The 25,158-nt window shown below is 44.3% G+C and overlaps 1 protein-coding gene and 1 non-coding gene across 2 annotated transcripts; both read right to left on the bottom strand.

Moving 5' to 3' along the window:
• Positions 1 to 3,718: 3,718 nt before the first annotated feature.
• On the bottom strand, positions 3,719 to 23,241 carry LOC146035846 (P2R1A-PPP2R2A-interacting phosphatase regulator 1-like). The gene is made up of 10 exons (XM_083159522.1): positions 22,834 to 23,241; positions 20,566 to 20,644; positions 19,775 to 19,831; positions 16,790 to 16,833; positions 16,475 to 16,529; positions 14,785 to 14,886; positions 14,215 to 14,303; positions 10,993 to 11,057; positions 10,024 to 10,117; positions 3,719 to 5,014 (listed from the first exon to the last, which is right to left on the bottom strand). Exons 1-10 carry the CDS (start codon positions 22,923 to 22,925, stop codon positions 4,873 to 4,875), a joined length of 819 nt encoding a protein of 272 aa, XP_083015648.1. The 5' UTR covers positions 22,926 to 23,241; the 3' UTR covers positions 3,719 to 4,872.
• On the bottom strand, positions 10,811 to 10,951 carry LOC146040045 (small nucleolar RNA U109). The gene has a single exon (XR_014463216.1). It is a non-coding gene; the product is annotated as a small nucleolar RNA U109 (small nucleolar RNA).
• Positions 23,242 to 25,158: the final 1,917 nt, after the last annotated feature.

The following is a 25,158-nucleotide window of genomic DNA, read 5'->3' as shown; positions in this document are numbered from 1 at the left end:
CCCTTCGCGGGCTTCACAGGTGTCCGCGTCGCCACGGACACCTGTGAAGCCCGCAAGGGGACGCGTATAACTGTGAAGGTATCCGCGTGCGCTCGCCACACTATTCTATTCTCACTCCACGCCCTAGTGGATAGTAGGGCATGAAAAGGTCGGAGGACGCCTACCGCCTCCCCTCGCGGGCTCGCTGCGCTCGCCACGCTTCGGGTTGGCGTTTATCGTGGGGCGACGACGGGGACATCTATAATGTGAAATGGGTCATATGGACCCATTTCACATTTTTTGACATTTTTACACCATTTCAATGTTAAAAATTTTTTTAACATTGAATCCTATGCAAAAATCGGGGGCATCGCGTCGCATCGCGTCGGGACCAATGTTAATGGCCCCGACCGACGCGATGCCCCCGATATTTTACCTTTCCCGACAAGATTTCAATGTTAAAATATTTTTTAACATTGAAGTCTATGGAAATATCGGGGGCATCGCGTCGGTCGCGTCGGGACCAATGTTAATGGTCCCGACCGACGCGATGCCCCCGATATTTTATCCTAGCCGGCAAAATGGACCTGATTTCAAAAGAAATCGGGTCCATCGTGGGTAATCGTGTCCCTTAAGTAAGGGACACAATTACTCACGATTGTGGCCGTGCTAGGAAACAAGTACCGAAAAATTAATGTTGACCTTTTATCCATGTCAACCAAAAGTTGTCCACCCATTGACTGCCAACCTAGACACTTTAGATCTAAAAGGTGCCCATACACGCACCGATCCCGGCGGTGCGATCTGTGCTTTGATGTGCGCGCTCCCGTGGCACCTCAGCGCACAGTACAAAAAGTATGTGCTGCACATACTGTTTGTACTTGCTTTTCATCGCATTGCATGCAATGCGATGCTTTTTTAGCCCAGAATGCACGCCGGGATCGGTGCGTGTATGGGCACCTTAATGACTGGATACAGTTGTTTAGTGTAGATGCAACCAGAATGTGTGACATCACCACCCATACCCGTGAGCGCTCATTTTCACAGCATGTGCAGAACCAATTCAAGTACATTGTGCTGAAAAAAGGTCAAATCTACATCAGCCTCAGCATATAACTCCATGGGAGCCAACCCTTTAATTTTAAATGATAGAAAACCCAATGTAACCCTGTTGAACAATTTTAAAACCCCCCCTTGCCCCTAAAAATATATACAGAAGACTTTAATATGCAGACATTTTTATTGTTTAAGCGGCAACACTGCCTTAACAGAACTGTACAATACAAATCATACACAATCCCTCCAAATACCTTACAGTAAAGAGGCTATTAACATCAGGAGTGACAGCCACCCAGAAAAACTGTACAATAGTCAAAATGAAGAAATCGCCAAAACTAGTCTAGCAATTTCCATTAATTTACATAGGAAAACACAAATAAAAACACACACACAAAAATAAAAAGACATATATACAAAAATATTTGCACAGTTAATTGTAAAGGACTGCCGCTGGGAAACAGGTTACAGTGATTATATAAAAAACACACGTTACATTTTGGCACTACTAGCAGAAAAGCTAATGTGATTAAATGGCAATTGCATTTATAAAGCAGCACAAAACGCAACCATGGCACAGAAAGGTTCATGTACCTGGAAGACAATCCTGCCCACCAGATAAAACAAGGAATTCAATAAGGCACCGCAGGAGTTGATTGGAGACATGCTATTGAAAGGTTGGTTACAGCCAGGTTACCCATATAAAAAGTACATTACCATCATTCTGTAAAAATCTTTGCGGAATAGACGTCAGTGGATTAGAAGTCTACGGGTGCCATCCACGCGAGGGTAACAAAGTTTTCTCAAAAATCAATGACCTCACAGGAGTATTATAAACAGATAATTCCCCTTACAAAGCAAAGGGAACATTTTTGGGTTAGCATGTGATACTATCTCATAATTCTAGGGTTAGCAGATAGAGCAGGGCTGGGCAACACCGGCCCTCCAGATGTTAATGAACTACACATCCCAGGATGCTTTGCATTAGTTTTGCTATGTGGCCATGCTGAAACTGATGCAAGGCATGCTGGGATGTGTAGTTCATCAACATCTGGAGGGCCGGTGTTGCCCAGCCCTGAGATAGAGGATGCAGGAAACAAAATTTTAATTTTCCGCATGCCATAAAGATGGCGGGATCACTATATATGAAGCTACATGCATTTTGGATTTACGTAAATGTAAAGCAGAACATGCACTCCAATACAATACAATGGTAGAAAGGAAAAGAAAAAAAAATCCCTAAATTTTTTTTTTTTCTCATGGGGAACAACCTATGGGCCTAATTCAGACTCGGTGGTAGTTTAGCAAGGATTTGTTCAACTACAATTGCTGGTACAATCTGGGGGGGGGGGGGGGCAATGTGCCCGCAATAGTGACCGGATGCCCAGCTCTATAGAGTGCTGTTTTGTACAAGAACACATATAGAATATGCAGTTACACCCAGCAGAATGTATGTATGTGGTAAATAAGTTACATAATGTTATTATGGATCACGCGCTTCTTGGAAGACCATCCTGGCTAGAGTACCAGATTCAGCCACTGTTTAAGGTTGGACACAAAGACGTGAGCCACCCCAGCTCTAGTCCGATACAAACGCAAAAGAACAGTTTGATAATTAGTAACCTGCATAGATACAAATGATAGATGTTGTCATAGTCACTGAAAGCTGTGCAGAGTTCTAGTACAATATAAACAGCACTCTTCACCAACGTGTATCGCAGGAACATGGAAAACATCAAACACGCCATAACGCGTGAACACAAGTTCATTTTGCAGAAGCTAACTGAAGAACAGAAAGGAACAGATCAATAAAGACATGTAGCCAGATCCTGCCACAGGCTTAGTGACCGTAACAAGCGAATGCAGGCAATCACATAATGAGGAAAGTGACCTCATGGAGGTGTAGAGCCCACTCTATGGCTTACGGTCACTCATCATTGGCATCAATCCGCCCTAGTGAATTCAATTACTTATTGACATATAATGTATGTGATTCATTATACAAATTGCCCCAATAACAATTATATAATTTATATATAAGTTATTAAACTATGGACTATCGTCTATGTGATGTTGGACAGTAACCTATTCTATCCAGTAGGTGTCGCTATAACAGGCTTGAAATTTTTTTGCTGTATTGGGAAAGTCAGCTACATGTAATTTACACAGTAGATAATTGATTGTAGAAGAAATACAGATTCAGCCACGCTCATCATTGCCACTCCTAGCACCACGTGCGACTGCCGGGGCAATTGGTGCCATCCTGTCACCATACTGGGGCACTTAATTATCTCTTGCCGCTAATATATATACATTGAGCAGTGATATTGCTACATGGCAATTCCACGCCATGGGTGCGAATTTGGCATGTCAAACGGGCATGAGCGGTGGCAATCCAGCCACGATGAGTCCCCAATAACTAAAACAAGACAGTACCCAATAACTAAACTAAAATGGAGGGTGTTACTGAAGTTGTGCCATAGGATGAACAGGGAAACGGTCATCTGTCAGATCACACTTAGGTCGACAGTCATTAGGTCGACCCCGGAAGGTCGACTGGCCCCAGGGTCGACAGGGTTACAGGTCGACAGGGGTCAATGTCAACATGCCTTAAGGTCAACATGGGTTTAGGTCGACAGTCATTAGGTCGACATGAGTTTTTCACTGTTTTTTTGAGCCAACATGTGCCGACAGGCGGTATTTCATGCCCTACCATCCACTAGGCGCGGTGGGAGAATACAATAGTGTGCCAAGCGCAGCGAGGCACCGTGCCCGAAGCATTGCGAGCGAAGCAAGCGATGCGAGGGGCTGTGGTTCAACTCCAACTGTGTCCATGTCGACTGTGTCGACATTCGGGGGAAAAATAACAGTGAAAAACGCATGTCGACCTAATGACTGTCGACCTAAACCCATGTCGACCTTTAACCCTGTCGACCTAATGACTGTAGACCTAAGTCTGTTCTGACAGATGTACCGATTCCGATGAACACTTACACAATTCTCTGAAGGATAAGTCATGTTTTAGAAATAAATGTTCTTTTAAAATCAGTCTGAGGAAATACATACTGAACATAGTTTGTGCTTGTACATTACTCCAAGTTTAGAAGCGCTGACAGAGGTTAAAGACAAACAAAAAGCAGATACAACCCTTGTGCATGCTGCAGGGCCAGATGCCTGAAAATATCTGCTCGTCCCACATAGATATACTGTGGGGGAAAGCAGATATACCGGGTACAAAGGCAGCATGAGCACGTTACAAAGGAAAGGCATATTTACTAAGGCAAGTCAGGAATCATGCAAGAAATATTGCGGAGGCATTTAGGATTGGGGGGAGGTGGCATGTTAGAGCGCCCTGTACTAAGTCACATACCAAACAACAGATTCAGGTTCCAGATTTCTCTGTAAAACTTGAATTTGCACCCACTTATAATAAACTCATGGTACAGGTGTTTTTTCTAAGCCCCTCGTACAAAGCCACTATGATGGCGAGCTAAATAAAATTACATTCTTAGTCTATGATTGCAGACCACACACAAATACTCATCAAAAATAAATTAACAAAGCAAAAGATATATTTCAAATTCATATTTTGCATAAATACCTGGAACAAGCAGGCAACACTTTTACTGTACATACTATTCTGTACACAAATTACACAGACCCACTCCTTTCATCCAGAGTCCTGTAACAGTCCGTCAGGCAGGTATGGGGGGTGAAAAGGAGGTTTATTTAGAATGAACAAAAATAAAATAAGTAGGGAACAGGAACCAAAGGTAAATGATTGTTCCACCGTCTTTAAATAGGGGAGGAAGGAAAGTTGTGGCTGAATAACTGCAGTCACTTGGGCGACAGATCGCACAGGGATATGAATGAAGAGCAGGAGTTCGAACAGGTCACAGGAGAATCGGTGACACAGCCATCTTTGGATGCAGAGTCAGAGGAGGAGCAGATGCTGCTGTTGTCAAGGTCTGACGAAATGCTGCAAAAATCAAAAAGGTCACAAATCAGAATGAAGTACTGTTGGCCATTCCTATATGTTCTAGCAAATGAACTCGAATGTGCCAAAGCTATGGGGCCCAGAGGCTTAGCGTTCCCATCTCTTGGACCTGACAACTACACCTATGTCATCAAGTGGTCTACCAGGTTCCCAGAAATTCCCACCTACCAAACAGCATGTTGTGTCCTGAAAACAGTCCCTTTTGTTAATTTAGGGCAAAACTACGGGGCATAAAATGATTCCAATTAATTCGTAAGGCAAGCGCACAGCGTGTACACACCTTTATACCACTTTAAGACCACAATATACCTGGATTATTGCAGTGTGCTTGCGGCCCCAACACGGGTTGAGGTGCGGTCTGAAAGGGCCACCTCAGGTCGAGCAAAATGGGAGTTGAACTCTGGTTACGACCAGGGTTAAACACGGCTCTGACCCGTGTCAGGGGCAATGTGAATGGGTAGCCCGGGTCCCGTTCACAGTATGGAGGAGGCAGCGCTGTCAGCTCCAAGCTCTGCCTTCTCCGCAGCCCCCGATGACGCAGCTCAGCCCCGCCCCGTGTGACGTCTCCAACCCGGCAATAAGCCGGTTTTGATGTGGAGCTTTCAGACCGCAAATGCCGGGTACCTCCCGGGATGGACCCGTGTCCTACCCGGCATTTGTGGCTTGAAAGCGGTATTAGAGGGTACAACTCTTGCCACCTGGTGAGAATAGCCCAACTAGGATTCTGGTAACATTGCTCACTCTAGACCAGCGGTTCATAAACACAGTTTAGTTTACAAGCCTTAAGGCCCCCATACACTATGAGATTTTCAGCCGATTTCACCCGATTTCGGCCCTTTGGACCGATAAATCGGGTGAAATCGGCCAAAAATCGCATGTGTTTGACATCTGATCTGATGCGCGGTCCCGTGCGCATCAGATCGGATCAGGGCGTCGGACCTGCAGAACATAAGATATATCGGAATCTGACCCATCATGGGCATATCGCGGGTGCTTTTTCACCCATGATGTATCAGATCCGATACATCTATATGTTTGCACCCTCTTCCCACCCCCCGCAGCAGGTGTACGTTACCGGAAACGGCCGCCGGCGAGAAGCCGCCGCAGTTTCCTGTCAGGCTGTCACAAATGTAGTGACAGCACTAAGCGGTAAAAGAAGAAGTGCTCCGTCGCCTCTGGGCTGAGCTCCGGCAGTGTACGGCACCTGATTGCCTGCGCGGCTCTCTGTAGACTCTAGTGTTATAAGAATTTAACACACAGGAGTCCACAGAGAGCCGCGCAGACACCGCACGCTGCTGGAACTCAGCCCAGAGGTGACGGAGCACTTCTTTAGTTCTTTTTATTCAAATACAGTAAGATACCCCAGGATGTTTGCTATGCAGTTATGTGCTTTGCACTTTTCCCTCCCTTCCTCTTGCATTGCGCATGGAACTTGGTGCACAGATGCGCACTTGACATATTTAACAGGTGCTATCACTGCTATGGATGGCTTGCATTGTTGAGTGGGTAAGGTAAACGTCTTTCCTAGCCAGCACTTTAAATGTACTATATCATTGTATATAATACTGTAATCTGGCTCAGCATACAGTATGTGGTGGCACCAGGGCCGGTGCAAGGCACCGGAGCGCCCCAGGCGAGTCGGGGTGGGGGCGCCCCGGTGCCCGGGGGGTGGGGTGGTACCTGTATTATAAAACTGGCGTCGTCGGCGTCCCTGCAGTGCTGGAGCGGGCAGGGGTGTCCGTGCCGCGGAGGTACCTGCGGCTCTGTCACTGTGTATAAATCTGCTGGAGGCGGCGGAGTCCCTGCAGTGAATATAGAATAACTAGCGCTATGCGGCGGCATGGGAAGCGCTTCTGATTTTGAAAACACTTGCTGCACGCTGATTGGCTGAGATTCAGCCAATCAGCGTGCAGCAAGTGTTTTCAAAATCACAAAAAAAAAGGAAAATGGTTTGAGCGCTGATTGATTTCGCACTGCAGCAGCTCCCAATAAAGGGGGATTACCAACCCCTTTTGGAAATGCAGTTACAAAAGGAAAAAAGACAATGGAGCTGCGCTTTGCAAAATCATATACAATTTATTAAAATATAAAATAACTCAGAATAAATTTCAAACAATTAATTTAGTGGCCACTGTGACAAACAAGACGAACACACATATAACAATGCTCTGTTTAGAATTGTTAGTAGGATGTTTTAATCGGTGTTCAACTTGTTAGTCCTTTACGTTAATATAAACCGGTTAGTATCACTTTAAAACTTCCCAATTATTGGGAGTAACTGTCCCCCACTCATGTGCACATGTTAGTGGAATAAAACTCACTCGAGTTCTAAACAGAGCATTGTTATATGTGTGTTCGTCTTGTTTGTCACAGTGGCCACTAAATTAATTGTATGAAATTTATTCTGAGTTATTTTATATTTTAATAAATTGTATATGATTTTGCAAAGCGCAGCTCCATTGTCTGTCTGTTTTCCTTTTGTAACTGCGTTTTCAAAATCAGAAGCGCTTCCCGCGCCGCTGCATAGCGCTAGTTATTCTCTATTCACTGTAGGGACCCCGCCAGCAGCAGCTTTATACACAGTGACAGCGCCACAGGTACCCCCGCGGCACGGACACCCCTGCCCGCTCCAGCACTGTAGGGACGCCGCCGCCGCCAGCTATATGCACATGCTGGGGATAAGGGGCAAACTGCTGCCCTCCAGGCAAATGCCTAGAGCTGCCTAGTGGTGGCGCCGGCCCTGGGTGGCACTGCAGAGAAGTGGAGGAGGTGGTGAGCAACAGTGTGGCATCTTGGGAGCATAAAGCATAGTAATGAAAATTGGGAAGAGGTTCCCAGGCAAGTGACTGTCTACACTGCCTGCATGGCATGGTTCGGTACTTGTGTATTATCAAGGCACCCACTACGCCGTTTGTGTAGAGGGCTATTCACGGTAGTCAAATCGCATCGCATGACATATTGTATGGCATGCGATGCAAAGCGATTTTCCTATATAATGTATTCACTGCTCTGTGTCAGTGAATCCATTAAAAAGATAGGGTGCGATAAAAAATTGCATGCCATTATTTTATGGCATGCGATGCGATGGTGTGCAATAAAAAAATCGCATTGCATGGCATTATAGTATGGCATGCGATGCGATATAGGATCTGATGGAACCGAATAATGCCAGTTAATGGCCGATAGCATTAAATGACATATCATGTCATTTATTTTGGCCCCCCACCCCACCACTATCCACATCATCCCGAAGTGTGGCGAGCGCGTTCGACTGACCTTTTCATACCGAGCGAGTCACCGAGCCCCGCGAGGTGATGCGTAATACATGTAACATAATACGCGTGCGCACGCCACACTATATACAATCAACTCCACACCGACGTGGATAGTGGGGGTATGAAAAGGTCAGACGGACGCGTACAGCTGCGCTTGCCACGCTTCGGGATCACGTCGATACTGGGGGGGGGGGGGCCTTAAAAATGACATTATGGGGGAAATTTACTAAAGGAAATTTGTAAAAAAAAAATAGGTGTATTTGTACCCAGAAATACACTTATTTACGATCCCGAAAATACAGCAATTCGTATTGATGTGCTATCAATACGAATTGCTGTATTTTCGGGATAGTAAATGTCAAAAATAAGTGTATCTCTGGATACAAATACACCTATTTTTTACAAATTTCCTTTAGTAAATTTCCCCCACCATGTCATTTAATGGTATAGTACATTAAATGCCATTATAAGCGTCAAAATCGCATCACATCACATGCCATACCAAAACGGCATGCGATGCGATTTTATCACATTTGCGTACGTAGTAAAATCGGGCGCTGTCATAATACACAAGTACCCATGGTTCCTCTCATGGCATATAGTATGCTATGAAATTCTGCATACCATGCTATGTCTGGGAGTCTTGAATCACAAGCTATAAGCAAAGATATAAGAAAACACATCTGTTAAAGATGACAGCACTAATGGGAATATTTATTATACTTTGAGAATTGAATGCGATTTACATGGGATAAAATTTACTGTGTATTGTAGTATATGTGATTACCAGCACAATGTATTTATGACAGATTACCAGAAAATCCTGTGGTAAAAACAGGGGACGTGGGCTCATAGGGACAGCCTAGGATCAGGGACTCCACAGATGGCTCAGGGGGTCAGGGCTGCTAGGCCGTGTGGTGTTGTAAATCACATGACACTGCGTCAGATAAATCACATGTGATTTATCTGACGCAAATTGGATGTATAAAATGGCACATAAAGTGTCAAATTGTATGTAGGCCCCCTGGGAAGCTGCTGGGGAAGTTCAAGGGAAATCAGATGCAATTTACAGGTCAGATAAATCTTACTAGTATGGGGGCCTTTAGAAGTATCAGATTTGTTTTCACGGCAAACTTAGGACACAAGTTTTTATCTTTTATGGAGATAGCACAAAAAAAGAAAATATGGAATAAAATACATTGAAATACATTCCTAGAAAAAGGGTCAATAAGCGTTTATGTTTTTTTAGTGTCAATGTTGCACCTGAGCATGTGGACCCCAAATTAGTGTAACGCCAGGTGCCTTGTTTGGCTATAAAAAAAAAAAAAAAAAAAATTGCATCACCCTTAGCCATGTAGACATTTTGCTCGGGTCATTCTTTTGATCATGTAGACAATATGTATGTCTATCTAAAACGGTCGACCTAGACATTGTCTATCAGATAGACATGAATATCACAGGAGTTAATTCTGTTTGTCCACATATTCTAGGATTAGAAGCCGCAAGCGCGGAATTTGCCTATAACAATGACCACAAATAATTAGAATTTGTCCTGGACCACCAACACCAGGCACCCATGCAAGAGCCCTGAGGCGCCCAGTTTGGGAACTGCTACTGTAGTGTATATTGGTTTTCACATAAACCAAACTGGGGGCTGGGTTTAGCGAAACCGGTCCAATTACATAAATAAAAAATAATTATATCTTGTTTTCTCACCAACTGAAATCTGACATGTGCGTGATGTCCGGGGAAAGCATGTTAGTTGTTCCTTGAAACAATCTCTTTGGAGGACTTTCTATTTCCATTTCAACTGAAAAAATGAAGGAAAAAAAAATAGGTTTACACAAATATTCAGAACTAAGCAGTGTTATAAATGGCTTGGGAGACCATATAAGAGCCAGATTAACACACACACACACACACACATATATATATATATATATATCCATATTAAAACGGTTGCAGGGCATGCTGGGATGTGTAGTTCAACAACAGCTGGCGGGCCTAAGGTTCCCCATCCCTGCTGTATATGTACCAGAGGGCTCATGTGGACATTACACAAAAGTGTGGCAGTATATGTGTGGACAAGCAGTGCCTCACCTGTCACTCCAGGACTTAAGACTATAAAAATGCTTAGAATAGTACAAAGAAGACATTTAGGATCTCTCTTGTATTTTTCAGGTAATTTGTATAGTTAAACTCTGATTATACTGGAGTATAACAGAAGAGCCTCACCTCGCCAAACGTCATACAACGAAGAACATTTAGTAAGCAGCATATAGACTCATATACATATTATTACAGAAGGACGGGCTGCAGCATTCACTATAGTGCTAGGTCAGCACTTTCTTCTCAGAGTTCTACGAGTCCCAGCTTCAGTACTGCTGAACGTTCTAGTATTAGCAAAAATAATCATTTCATTTTTGTTTTAATTCTTCGGTAAGTGAGACATGAACTGCAAGTTCTAACCCTCCTGTACAACTGTGCTGGCACAGAGGCAGGATAGTGTAGGAGTAATATACTACCGCTCAGTCTGTGCTTCATAACTGGCAGCCCTGATAACTCCTCATATGATTTCTCTAGCATGACCTGGACACATTGATGCACCATGGAGATGGGCACAACAGTAACATCTGCCATGCACGAGTAGAACTATCTACAATGGAGGAATATTTAGCACTGTACCTTTTCGCTTTATGGGACCAAATGCACTTGGACGTATACAGTTGATAGGGCTTTGGCTCCTCCTGCTAAATGAGAGATATACACTTTTTATTTATATTAAACTTTATTCCTATATGTCATGGGTCCTCAAACTGCGGCCCTCCAGATGTTGTGAAACTACAAATCCCAGCATGCCTTGCCACAGTTTTGCTATAAGGGAGTGTTAAAACTGTGGCAAGGCATGCTGGGATTTGTAGTTTCACAACATCTGGAGGGCCGCAGTTTGAGGACCCATGCTATATGTCATTAAATCCATTTATTCACGGACACCTATGACTTTACGCACAACTTAAATGGTAAAAAGGACTATTAAAATCTACAAAACAATTTCCAGATAATTATACACATACGGACACAAATAGAAGAAACTGCCCTACTTGTGTGTCATATTGAGTAACTCTATAGGTCTGTACAGGAATGTGTGCCAACTTATTTGTTACCATTCCCCAATGAGACCAACGAGTCCCTGGGCGTTCTGTTCCAGTAGATTTTCCTTTAAATGGAGATACTCGATAAGGAAAGAAAAACATACAATAGTGCGATACTGTTGTATACACAAATTTCTATCGTTTAAAATAGGAGGATGATATAACCCATACAGATACTGTATGTATAGTCTATATGTATACAACAGTATCACCCTATTGTATGTATTTCATTCCTTTTTCGAGTATCTCCATTTGAATGAAAACTCTGAAGCAAAATCTACTGTAACAGAGCGCCTAGGGACTCACTGGCCTCATTTGTGGTACTGTATGCTTTTGATGAAGTGGTGTGTCATTTGACCAAAGTATCCCTTAGGCAGCTTAAGCGCACATTTCTTTGTTGACTTGTTTATTTATTACCAATGTTCATTTAAATCGCATTAAACATATTACGTACTCTGGTGAAACCTATGCAATTACTTACAACAAATGTTGGTACTTCTTTACTTTCACGGCGCCAGCATGACGCCGTGCGTCTGAGTCCCCTTGCGGGGCTCGCTTCGCTCGCCCACGCTGCGGGCTCGGTGGCTCGCTACGCTCGCCACGCTATTTAAAATCAACTCCATGCCAACATGGATAGTGGAGGTATGAACTACCCATGTTGGCATGGCGTTAAGTTCCTTTATTTTACATAGTTTGTGGCGAGCGTAGAAGCCGGAAGTAGCACGGCGCCATGCTGGCGCCTTGAAAGTAAAGAAGAACCCAAATGTTTATAGTAGAATTGTAGCGTAAATAATCTATAGTGTAGTAGCAACAGCAAAGATATTAAATTGGATACGTCGCACAGATTCATTCAGAACTAACGCTGACGTCCTGGTTACAGCTCAGAACATAGGACAGCAGAAGTTATACAAGCACCTTGGCATATATTTCAAAGAGAAAAATACAGGATACAAAATGTTCCTTTGTCAACCATAAAAAGCGGAGCAAAAAATACAGTGATATGATAATCGATGGTTTACCATAGTACTCATTCTAGCACCCCAGAGCTTTTAAAACCCATGCAGTTCCTCTTCCCTGCCTGGGGTGTCGCTGTCTGCTGTAGTGTCTATCCCATTGTTGCCTGTATCTCAATACAGACCAGACTGTACCAGAAAATCCAAAAACAGACAGCAACACCCCAGGCAGGGAGGAGGAACTGCATGTGTTTTGAAAGGTGGGGGGGTGCTAGAATAAACACTATACCAGTGATACTTAAATATTTGTACTAATGAAAATCATATGATGTCATCATTCCAAACTCACACAGTAATTGTAATAACTTGTCCTGAGAGTATCAATTACTGATGCAGTGATTAGTATAATTTTATTGGTGGAAATTATATTCCCCAGAACATTATTTCCACCAATAAAATTAATTTATTCTAATCACTGTCAGTAAAGGTTACTCTCAAGACAAGTTATTACAATTACTGAGAGAGTTTGGAATGACGACAGCATAGGATTTGCATCAGTACAAATATGCATAATGTGAGGACCTAAACTACATTCCCATGACTACTGCCAAATCTGTGCCAACTACATAAACCAATCACCCAAATTCTATGTCATATGAAAGCTGTACAACTTACAGGATCCTACGAAATACAAACATTTCAGTGAAATTAACACCACTACTAAAAACTAGTTAGCTTGTAAACTCCAGAGGTTGGATGGATTATACCCCTTTTATACAGAAAAGCAAAATTACCGGGTTAAACATTTCTACCCGGTAGTTTGCTGTTCAACACGGGTCCTTTTCTTGTGCGAAAGGTTTTCGACCCAAAAATTTGCCAGGGTCAAAGAACTGGGAATTTCTACCCGGGTGACGCTTTTCCACAGAAGAAAAACCTGTGTCAATCAGTAAATTAAGGGGTAGAAATGTTTAACCTGGTAACCGCAGAACAACCTGGCACTCAAATGGCGAGTAAAAGCCGGGATTTAGGGGCTATTCTGTCTGAAAGTGGTATGACAGTGTCTTATGGAGGGTGATAAAGATTTCTAAAAGCCGTTTAGGGGGCTCGAATCATAAAAGGTATATCTAGACAAAAAGAAAGACAAGGCTCTACAACAGGAGGCTACAGTTAAAAAAAGAGTGTAGTCGTGTGAATTGGAAAGAATTAGTTAAATAACAAAGTAATTAATATATAAACTTCTGTACAGAGAGATTTATGCAATAGAAACATTTTTAAAAAACAAAACCCTAAACCCTTACCTGGCATGGAACCCAAACCCTGGCTGAATTCAGACCCTCAGACATCACTGATTGTGGCAGGGGACCTGCACTGCTGATTTTCATACAGAAATATTCAGCATGTGCAATAGAAGTCTGAAGGCACAAGCCGCCGGAGAAGGTATGCAGTCAGAATGTCGACACCAGAGAGGGCGACATAATAGAGTCAGCTTTAGTCAGATCATTAAAAAAAATAAAAAATAAACACTTTGGACACGTCAAAGCTGACATGGTTAATGTCGACATTACAACTATGTCAACATAATGAAGGCTGACATTATGTAATACACCTCTTGTAAGCCCTTCTGCCCAGTACCTCAGCCTGTGTTTGGTTATAATACGTGCCTCTGCAGAAAAGGGAAGAGATTGCGGAGATGCCCTTTAAACACCCCCCCCCCCCCCCCCCCACTAAGCTATTGCTCCTCAGAAGGAAGAGAACGTCACATCACCCTGTAGTGTTCCGGCAAACACATATATTATACTTACGTTGTGAAGCGCCGTGTAGGGCTTGGGATAGGACTCGGAGGCAAGCCATTACTACTGACAAACATCTGTAGAGATGGTGAAAAGCATTGCTGTGGGTGGCAAGGAGAGACATGAGAGAAGATCTATGCTGTATACACATTACCATATAAGGCAGTCACATTTCCCATCTACTCAAATATCTCCTTACAGATGCCCTATGGAACAGACTTGGTACTTTGTAGTTCTGAAGCAGGGATAGTGATGTATAATACTGCAACAGAAGGTGTCCTAGGATGCAGACATCGGATCACTAACTATCGGAAGGCTTGTGACACACATGGTGACACGCAAGCTGCCCATCACAGTGGCCAAGAAATCCCCATGCAATGAGCATCGGTACTTTGCACATGATATTGCAGATAATTTGGGATCTGAATGACCCTTTTAAAGTCTGGAAGCCATGACACCCATCTCGTGATTATCTACCATATACAAAAGAGGGGTGCCCTAGGAAGGTACGGGGTCTGTCAAGGTTAATTATGCTAAATACCACATCAGTTATATCACAGGGCTAGAACTTGTATAGCTTACCTTCCCTATTCCTCTGGTAGGCGAAGGAGCTGGAGACACTGGGGCAAAATCAATACGTTTTGGTGAAGACGATTTCTCTGATTTGTCAAAATCATTATCACTCTAAAAAAAAAAAAAAAAAAAAGGAAAACAGAAAATAAAATTAAGAAAAAAGCACGGCTTTAGTCGAACAACAATCACACAATCCACTCCTATCACGCATGCAGGCTGATCCAATAATCAGCATTGCTAGTGATGTGCAGCACAGAAAGTGAGTGATGTCGTTCTACCGGAAATCTGAAGCGTACACGTGGCCACACATTGCGACTGCATACCACTCAGACCTGAGCAATCCCCGAAATAGTGTATTTTCTTGTAAAAAAGGCATTAAAAGAGAAACTTTGCTCTACAAGAACAATGTTTCTGCAAATCTCCAACTGAGAAACATGAGAGAACTTTTAAAAGTTACATTTTATAACGAAGACCATAATCTACTATGGTACGGTCACTGGAAAACTGTCGCAGTTTCGACTATTACATGTAAATCGGAACAGAATTCGGTACTTGTGTATTATCACGGCGCCCCCGATTTCTATCGTAGGGAATTGTATGGGGTCGCATCGCATGCGATGCGACCAGATTTTTAATTGTACAGGCACCCTGATGGGTGATTCCTATGTTAAATGCACCCCCAGACCCAATTTTTAATTGTACAGCCACCCTGATTGGTGATTACTATGTTAAATGCACCCCCATTTTTAACGCCACTCCCACTATCAACGCAACCCGAAGCGTGGCGAGGGGCGGCGGTACGCGTCCTCCGACCTTTTCATACCCCCACTATCCACGTTGGTGTGGAGTGGAGTTTATATAGTGTGGCGAGCGCAGCCACACTTCGGGTTCGATGTCTCGCTGCGCTCGCCACACTATATAATATCAACTCCACGCCGACGTGGATAGTGGGGGTATGAAAAGGTTGGAGGACGCGTACCGCCGCCCCTCGCCACGCTTCGGGTTGGCGTTGATAGTGGGGTGGCGTTAAAAATGGGGGGGCATTTAACATAGTAATCACCCATCAGGGTGGCTGTACAATTAAAAATTGGGTCTGGGGGGTGCATTTAACAAAGGAATCAGCCATCAGGGTGGCTGTACAATGTAAAATCGGCTATGATCGAATCGCATGCCATTATAATGGCATGCGATGCGACATTAAAATGGTGCAGTCAGCCCTTAAAACCCTGAAATCGGGTCCCATTGCATACCTTAATTAGTGGTATGCGATGGGCGCCGTGATAATACACAAGTACCCAGAATTCAACGATCCGCATGTTCTCTGACCATAACGATTATTCAGGAATTTTGGCTGGTGTGAAAGGGGTATTAGTAAATATCTACGCATATGTGCTCATCTGAATATCAATTTACAGTCAATACATTTATATAGGAAATACAATCTCCCCCCCCCCCCCCCCCAACATTTGATTTTATATAAATGTGAGCGGCGCTGGCATTTTTAGCAGGTATTTTGATCTCTCTCACAGATATGTTAGCACTCAAAGGGTTAAGTTACTATAACTGGTCATCCAAACCCAGTAAGTATGGGCAACTATAGTTTAATATAGGCGGCTTATTTAGAGAGCTAGTTACGAATAGCTATCTGATAAATGTATCGATTTATTTTATTATTAATTCAAAAGGATTAGGATCGTACCAGGCTAAAGTTCTCTTCCCAGGAGAGGCTCATCTGCATAGCAGCCTGGATCTCTCTAAAGAAATCACAAAATGCAAGTAAAAAATCATTAGAAAGAAACACTAATAGACTCCTTACTGAACAAGATATACAAACTATATTCCAGCCTTCAATAACTTGCACTAGCAACTCGGAATTAGTTTTCCATCCCATTGAGCCTACTACAGCTCCCATAGGATTAAAAACTACCTTTAATTCAGTTAAATTTTTTTAATATAATATTTAGAACACAAAAGGTTTCAAATGTATAAATACAGTACATTTTTGTTTACTCACCGCTCACGAGCGGTTTCACGATCCATCAAGTCAACCCCTTCCTCCTGTATAAATATAAACAAGGATGAAGGCGTTCAAGCATTGTCCTGTAAGGCAGCAGTATCTGGCTAACACAGCTGAAACTCAGCCCTTTAGAGAAATATTGACATCACATACAGGTTAGATATGTTAATATGCACACAACATCCCTCATACACTGCCCTGATAAATACAACCACACACAATGAGATATTCTCTCTCCTCCCATTGTATAAAATCAAATGCCAAGAAATGAGCAGTCTCAGGAAAGTAAACAGAAAACACCTGTAATTACCTTTCCTATTGTTAACCAAAATTAAAAGTGCCATGGGCAATGTTTTTTGTTGGATTACTCCCTCATTGCATAAATATGCCACAAGACTATGCAGCCGGAGAGGCTAAAACATTGGGAAAAACTTTAGAAATTTGTTTTAACACAAATCAATGATAATAGGTTAACGTTACATTACAGATTGAACTAAGATGCCCATAAATGATGCTTGCAATACCTGGGCAAGTCCCCGCTGGGGAGCCAACACGCTCGGTGGTGGATAGATCGCATACGATACATTGTATGCGGTCATCTAGCATATGCTGTATCGCATGCAACCCCACATACACTGCCGTGGTATACAATGTATCCTTGATGCAGCAGTGATAATCGGCGGCTCTTTTTCGATGTGTACCGGACTGTGCATCTGATCATGTAAATGACATATGAACTGACACTTTCACACGATTTAATGACTCAATGCACAAAATCATGTAGAAAATGGGCCATATCGTACATAGGGGACGATTCCGGTTCACTCACAGTGAACCAAAATTGGCCCCTGCCCCGATGGTTGGGTTTTGTGCATGCGCATTTGTGCAAACTCCGACTGCGAGCAGCCTTGGCGATTTACATGGAAGGGGGAGGATGGGGGCAGTGGCGGGGCTGGGACATGGGAACGCCCAGCATTTTATGGGCGTCCCCATGAAAACGCTGGGCTTTCCCATGCAAATGCGGGTGGGACGAAGCGTGACAAGTCTCCACTGACTTATATTTGCGAGCCCAGGAGAAATCATTCGATGGTCGCCAAACATCGAATAATTTTTCCTGCCGCGGGCACATGCAAGGGGGTGTGTTTTCATAGTGTTTTTATGCCGGGACGGGCACACTGGGACCCGGTAAGCTGCCATCTTCGCAGCTTACCGAGCCAACCAGAATCAGGCCCATAGTGTATGGACACGTTTACAGTAGGTGCGCTTTGTGTATGGAATATTTGCAGTTCTGTGCATTAAGGGGGGGATTGAATAACATGTGATAACTCAGATTGCAGCGGATGTTACCAGGCAATAGTTCTCCATAGGATTTAACACAATTTTTTTTCTCACCACCTTCTGAGCAGGTGAAAAGTGGGGGCTTGGTTTAGAACTACAGGAAAGCCCTGCCTAATGCTTAACTAGCCACTTAGAATTCTTTAATTATCTTAATTGGCATCATTTTTGGGGTGAAAGCGTGCAAAATGCAGGAAAATTGGTTAATTTACAGTATGTGGGAGGGTATATGTGGGCGCTGCAATCTTAAGGTTTTTGTTTTTTTGAAGATTATTTAAAAGCCGCTTTAAATAGCAAAATTTACACTCTGGGAAATTCTATGTACTCTAATTTACGGACAGCATTTATTTTGCAGGGAACCACTTGCTTTCTAGCAATTTTGTACGGTCTTGGAAAAAGGATTATAACAGCCCTTTCACTCATTTAAAGACCCCCAAACACTTATCACGGTCACTAATAAACTTCTATACTGTTATCCAGTGGCGGTTTTTACCTATGGGCTGCAGCAGCCCCCCCCCCCCCGGGAAAAACTGCCACTGTAGTGAAGCCAGATGCAGTCTGTGAGACTGCTCTGGCTTCACTGTGACTGGCAGTGACTTCCAATTGGAAGTCTGACCTGCCAGTCACAAAGGCAGTCCCATTGGGAGGTGTTCCCTCCCTCCAGGACACCTTTGTGCGGGCTGCCATGCAAAAACGGCAGATGCGCATGCGCAGTACCTATATAGGTACTGCGCATGCGCTGGTCCCTGTAACTTACATTGTACAGGCGCCGGGACCAAGATTGCTGAAGTTGGCCGCATGCGCGGTACACGTGTGTACTGCGCATGCGCCAGTCCCGGCGCCTGTCAATCATCCAGCACACAGGCGCCGGGACTGGAGGCAGCAGCGGCGACAGGGGGGTGCCTGAATCGTGGCACCCCCACTGTGGCCAGAGGCAGCCCCCCTCCCCCAATAAGGTAGGAGCCGCCGCTGCTGTTATCTAATACATTTTTGTTTCCTGGGGTACAGGCAGACCTCCACTTTCATCCTAACTTAAGGGGTAAAACCAGCAAGAATTATTGGGTTAAACACTTAAGGTGGCCATACACTGCTGTGACTTCCCGCAGCAGTTTATGGCTATCCGATCCCCCCTGAGCTGCTCAGGGTCGCATACATTCCTTTCACATGTGATGTGTCGCATGCGACCCCGTTCTCCAATGCCTAGAAGGACAGCACATCAGACCCGATGGAATGTCAAACACATCCATCAGAATTGGCTCAAATTGGACCAGTGGATGGGGGCCTTTAACACATATAATTGAATAGTACAATAAGTGATTACAGATTTACAAGTAAAATCAACAAGTGATATGAGTAATACGGTTTCACAGTTAACTTATCACTTTCACCTGCAATTCTGTCCACCCCAAGACACCCCCCCCCTGTAATCGAAGAACATTTTATAATTACATATTTGGTTACAGTAAAGATATAACTACTGCACATTGTGGAACTCTTAATAAAGTATTCTTCAAAGACTTTAAAAAAAAAAAAAAAAACTCAAACACATTTACAGAACCACACACGCGATGAGTACTAGTTTTCCGTACTAGAATCATTTTTAGGATTCAGACAAATGTTAATTATTTCTAAAATTCCAATTCCTACCCTTTTCAGTTGAACCAGTCTACTGGTTGGAATCCTTATAGGAGAAGAAGAAGGTATCTGTGGGCAGAAGATAGTCATTAGCATTTGTAATTATCCAACAATAACACTACTACTTTACCCCACACACTTAACAAAACAATCTGGGGAGAACAACCATTGCTTAGAATACCCATACATGTAGCATTTAAGACTGCCACAAATTACCGAGTGTGCAATACTGAAAAACTAAATCAAGATCTCATACAGTATACAGATCACTCAGTTGTGGTGAAAATAGCTGCTGATATATGGCTGAAATCATCAGGTTTCTAGGGCTTGTCTAAAACTGAATAATGCATATTTCCCAGATAATCTAGCTCAAGCACATAGGTCTTAATTGAGTAAAAATAGATCTACAGGTGATACGAATAATTCTGAGGATATATTGAAAACATGCCATGTTAGTGTTCCATGAAGACCGCTTTTGCGAAACATGGATATAGAGACTTTCATATACCGGTGAATGGATGAAATACAAACTGCATAAATATCCCCACTAAATAATGGGTGTCTTACTAGTAATGGTGTGCAACTGTAGTTATTGGGAGTTTATTTGGGGGTCTTAAAAATTATGAATTTCTTTCTAAATTAACAAAAAAAAATTAAAACCAAAGGAATATGATAGAGAGATGATGCACTGAACAAAGGTGCGATAATTCACAAAAAAAAACATTTTGCTATGAATGCAAACATCTGATTGCTAGGAGTTATACCAACTTTTTCTACTGTGTACATTGTTCAGGTTATATTACCAGACTTTGGCGCTGAACTACAGTAGTACTGTTCCTGCGAGCTCGGCCTCCATATGATTGAAACACTTGTGCATGATCACTAGAAAAGAAACCGTTATAACAGGTTATATTAGAGTACACTTTAATATCTTAATTAAACTACTTCGTACCCTGCAGCAACCATTTTCTTGTTTAAGGATTTTACAGAAAGCCCATTTACACTACAGTCGCATGGTCGCAGCTCATAGGTAGACATACTGCATACAAGTTGTAATCCTGCATACAAGTTGTAATAAAAGGTCCTTGGGAATAGAACTGAAGCCATTTCAATGTGTGAACTACACGACAACAAAGCTGCGTGGACAAATCGTGGTTCTCTTTGTCTTATAAGGTAGAATAATAGCTTTATAAACTTACACCATTTGCAGCATACAGTTTGTGCTATTACCAATATGCCTGGAAAATGGCCCCATTCTATTGCAGAAGACATAAAAAAAACAATATATGAAATAAAAGGGAATAAAAACCCTTAGACAGCACCCTTTTAGCAGCCGTATGTAGGATCGAATTTAGTCAATGACAACCTGTAGCTCTCCAGATATTTAGAGACTACAAACCCCAGCATGCTCTGTTAACATGGTATGCTGAAACTTGTAGTTACAAAAATTACAAGTTGTTCAAAACAGATCTAGATTTATCCATTTAGTAAGAGCATATACAACACGGTGCATCTTTACTTCTTATATCGGAGGTTTTGTCACATAATGAATGTACCTATTTAGATTAGATACTAATACAAAAGGTGTGCCCAAATGAAAAGGAGACTTTTGCTGAAGCAGCGTTGTATGTAATCCAGTGGGTTCATGTGTTGGCCAATAGATGGCATGGCATTTTTCCCCATTTGCGCATGTGTAGCTAATAGTTTTGCCACAGTTTTTCATTCTTGGAAAGATGTTTTGCGCGGTCAGATGAATGATGGATCCCTCCAGATCAGCGCAAAGAGCTGTTGTCCAATTTCTTCACGCAAAAGGCGAGCATACAGATGGGTCAAGTAAACACCCATTCTCGACAACTTCTGATTCTCTGACAGATGCTTGGACACCCACTCTGCACAAACTTTGCCATGACCAAGCTTGTAGTGGATTATGTGAGGGTGCCGGACGCGGTCCCGACAGTCATTTACCCGACGTCGGGATCCCGACTGTCAAAACTCCGTCAGACGGTTGCCCTAGGCCCACTGGCTATTCTCCCTCGTGGGGGTCCACGACCCCCATAGAGAGAGAATAGAATAGGTGGCGAGCGTAGCGTGCCACCATGCCCGCAGTGTGGCGAGCCCGCAAAGAGCTTTGTTGCTCTCACCAAGCTGTCTGAGTCCGGGCAGTCGGGATCTCGATGTCGGGCTAATGACTGTCGGGATCCCGACTGTCGGTACCCTATACGACACCCTTATGTGATGCACAGTTCCCTTGCTTATTGACAGAGCAGCAGCAATTTCACATGTGGCGATCCGACAATTCTGACAAATGAGATCCTCCAAAACCGACATCGTGGCAGGGTTGATGAGAATGTGCACCTGCCTGGGCCATGGCAAGTCCTTGATACTTCTGTGTCATGCCTCATAATGCCAACACCACAGGAATGTGGTGCACCATGCGAGACACTGCTCAACGTGCACCACCTTCATCCTGTGATAAATTTCTGGAGCATGCTCACCTTCTGAACTAAGAAATTTGCACTGATCTGGAGGAATCCATCATACACCCGACCGTGCAAAACAACTATCCTGAAATGAAGAAACCGAGGCAAAGCCATTCACTACACATGCACAACTGGGTAAAATGCCACGCCGTCTATCGGCAAACACATTTACCCACTGTGATTGGATCCTTTTTATTTCGAGAGTGTGTGCGTGTAATATATATATATATATATATATATATATATATATATCACACATATAGACACACACACACACAACCATACATATGGTACACTTTTGTACAATGCAAACAGTAGATGCACATGCAAATAAATGATTATAAGGCAAATAGCAAGATCCCCCATCCACCCTCCTGTTAGCAGCAGAGATAGTATTGCACACAGCAGGACGGTGCAGAGTTACCACAATAAACCCAGAGCCTGGCAGTAGTTACAGCAGCTATTAGCAGATGTATAGGTTACACCTCTGTCCCCACATATGAGCGCAGCAGCACCCCATGTTCTGTCCCGGGGATCCACTCCCACTCTGCACCCCAGCGACAGTGCATCTCCAGCGGCCCCCTCTCTCACCTCAGCCCATTAATATGGGGGGCGCTGTTGGACCTCCTGAGGCTCCCATCCCCCGGGACCTCCACGTCCAGCTCCATCTTCTCCTGAGCCATAGTGGCTGCTAGCGCTGAGCCCCCGGAGATGTGCGCCGGGCACGGCAGCCCTCAATGGCTCATCCCTGCCCCAGGCCGGGCTACAGCAGACGGACGCCCCGCTCTGCGCTCATATCGGTTTCATGGCTTGTACGAGGGAAGATGTGTCCTCTCCGTGCCCGCCCCCTGCAGCCCAGCTCTGTGTGAGGCCGCGGCGGCCCAGGCTCAGCTCAGGCCCAGTACACACAGAGTAGCCCTGCAGAGACCCAGCCGCCGGTACGCATGCGCGGTGTAGAGCCTCTGTGTGTGCCGTCTGTGTGAGCTTCAGGGTAATGTATGGGATATGCCTGCAGATCACAGCGACACCTCCCAGTCCCAGCACAGCACACAGGCATATGAGCATCCCAATATAACTACACAACATGGGACTCATACAGGAGGAAATTACACAGTACACACCCTGCACTTTATTATTATTATTATTATTATTATTATTATTTTTATTATAATAATTAATTATTATTACTACTACTATTTTAAGAAAACAGCTCTGTAATCTAATAATGTATTTATTTATTTCTAGTTCATATTCATCAAGAACTTACTGCATTATGGATTGCTGTGACACTGCACTGTTTTAGATTGTTTTAATAAATATTTCATATGATAACAATTGGGTACATGTTTCCTAGCACGGCGCTCATCGCATACCATCGCATGCCTTAATTAGTGGTATGCGATGGTATGCGACGGGACCCGATTTTCGGGTCCTAGGAGCCACACTGTACAATTTTAAAATCGCATCGCATGCCATTAAAATGGAATGTGATGCGATCGATGCGATCAAAACGATGATTTAATTGTACATGCACCCTGATGGGTGATTAGTATGTTATATGCACCCCCATTGTTAACGCCACCGCCACTATAAATGCCAACCCGAATCGTGGCGAGCGCAGCGAGCCCGCGAAGGGCGCCGGTACGCGTCCTCCGACCTTTTCATACCCCCACTATCCACGTCAGCGTGGAGTTGATTTTATATAGTGTGGCGAGCGCAGCGAGCCACTGAGCCCGAAGCGTGGCAAGCGGAAGCGGAATACATGTGAAGTTATAAAATCAACTTCACGCCTCGGAATCGCGAGGTGTATAGGTAAGCACATTTGTATTTGAAACTTGTTCTCTTAAACACCTTGCTAAAGGAGCCAGGTAGCTTTGAAACTGTTGGTGACAACGCTGACTTCGTGTATATTATGTCTGAGTGCCGCCGCACCCCACCAGGACTGCAGACTCCGCTGTTCACATGCAGGGCTGCTGAGAAGTTGGGGGAGCAGGTACTAATTACCTGGGCTTGCTGTGGGGACCCGGCGGGGGCCCTGGTCTGCCCCTTCCCCCTCCGTCCCTCCCAGCAGCAGCACACACCTACAGCATGTGCTGCGCTGACAGCAGGCTTAGCATGAGCATCTCACTGACAGCATGATAGTTCATACTGAGCTTGCTGTCAGCACAGCACATGCTGTAGGTGTGTGCTGCTGCTGTTGCCTCTGAGGGGGGGGGGGGGAATAACAAACCCGCCCCCTCCCTTCAACTTTAGAGTCTTTTTCAGCCCCTTAAACATTTGGGGCATGGCCTAATGGCCACGCCCCCACCATTAGGCCACACCCCCACAATTTTACCGGGGCCCGCGATACCTCTTGGCGGCCCTGTTCACATGGGTGCACAGTCAGCTCAGCCTCCCTGAGTTCCTCCACCTCCCCACGTGTATTCTAACCTCTCCCCTGCTGCAGCCTTACCCCTAACCTCTCCCCTGCTGCAGCCTTACCCCTAACCTCTCCCCTCCTGCAGCCTTACCCCCTAACCTCTCCCCTGCTGCAGCCTTACCCCTAACCTCTCACCTCCTGCAGCCTTACCCCTAACCTCTCCCCTCCTGCAGCCTTACCCCTAACCTCTCCCCTGCTGCAGCCTTACCCCTAACCTCTCCCCTCCTGCAGCCTTACCCCTAACCTCTCACCTCCTGCAGCCTTACCCCTAACCTCTCCCCTGCAGCCTTACCCCTAACCTCTCCCCTCCTGCAGCCTTACCCCTAACCTCTCCCCTCCTGCAGCCTTACCCCTAACCTCTCCCCTCCTGCAGCCTTACCCCTAACCTCTCACCTCCTGCAGCCTTACCCCTAACGTCTCCCCTCCTGCAGCCTTACCCCTAATCTCTCCCCTACTGCAGCCTTACCTTAACCTCTCCCCTATCCCTAGCCTACTCT

This window comes from Crinia signifera, chromosome 9, assembly GCF_055691185.1.
Source record: "Crinia signifera chromosome 9, ASM5569118v1, whole genome shotgun sequence".
NCBI classification, from domain to species: Eukaryota; Metazoa; Chordata; class Amphibia; order Anura; family Myobatrachidae; genus Crinia; species Crinia signifera.
This window is presented reverse-complemented; position numbering and strand designations above follow the sequence as displayed.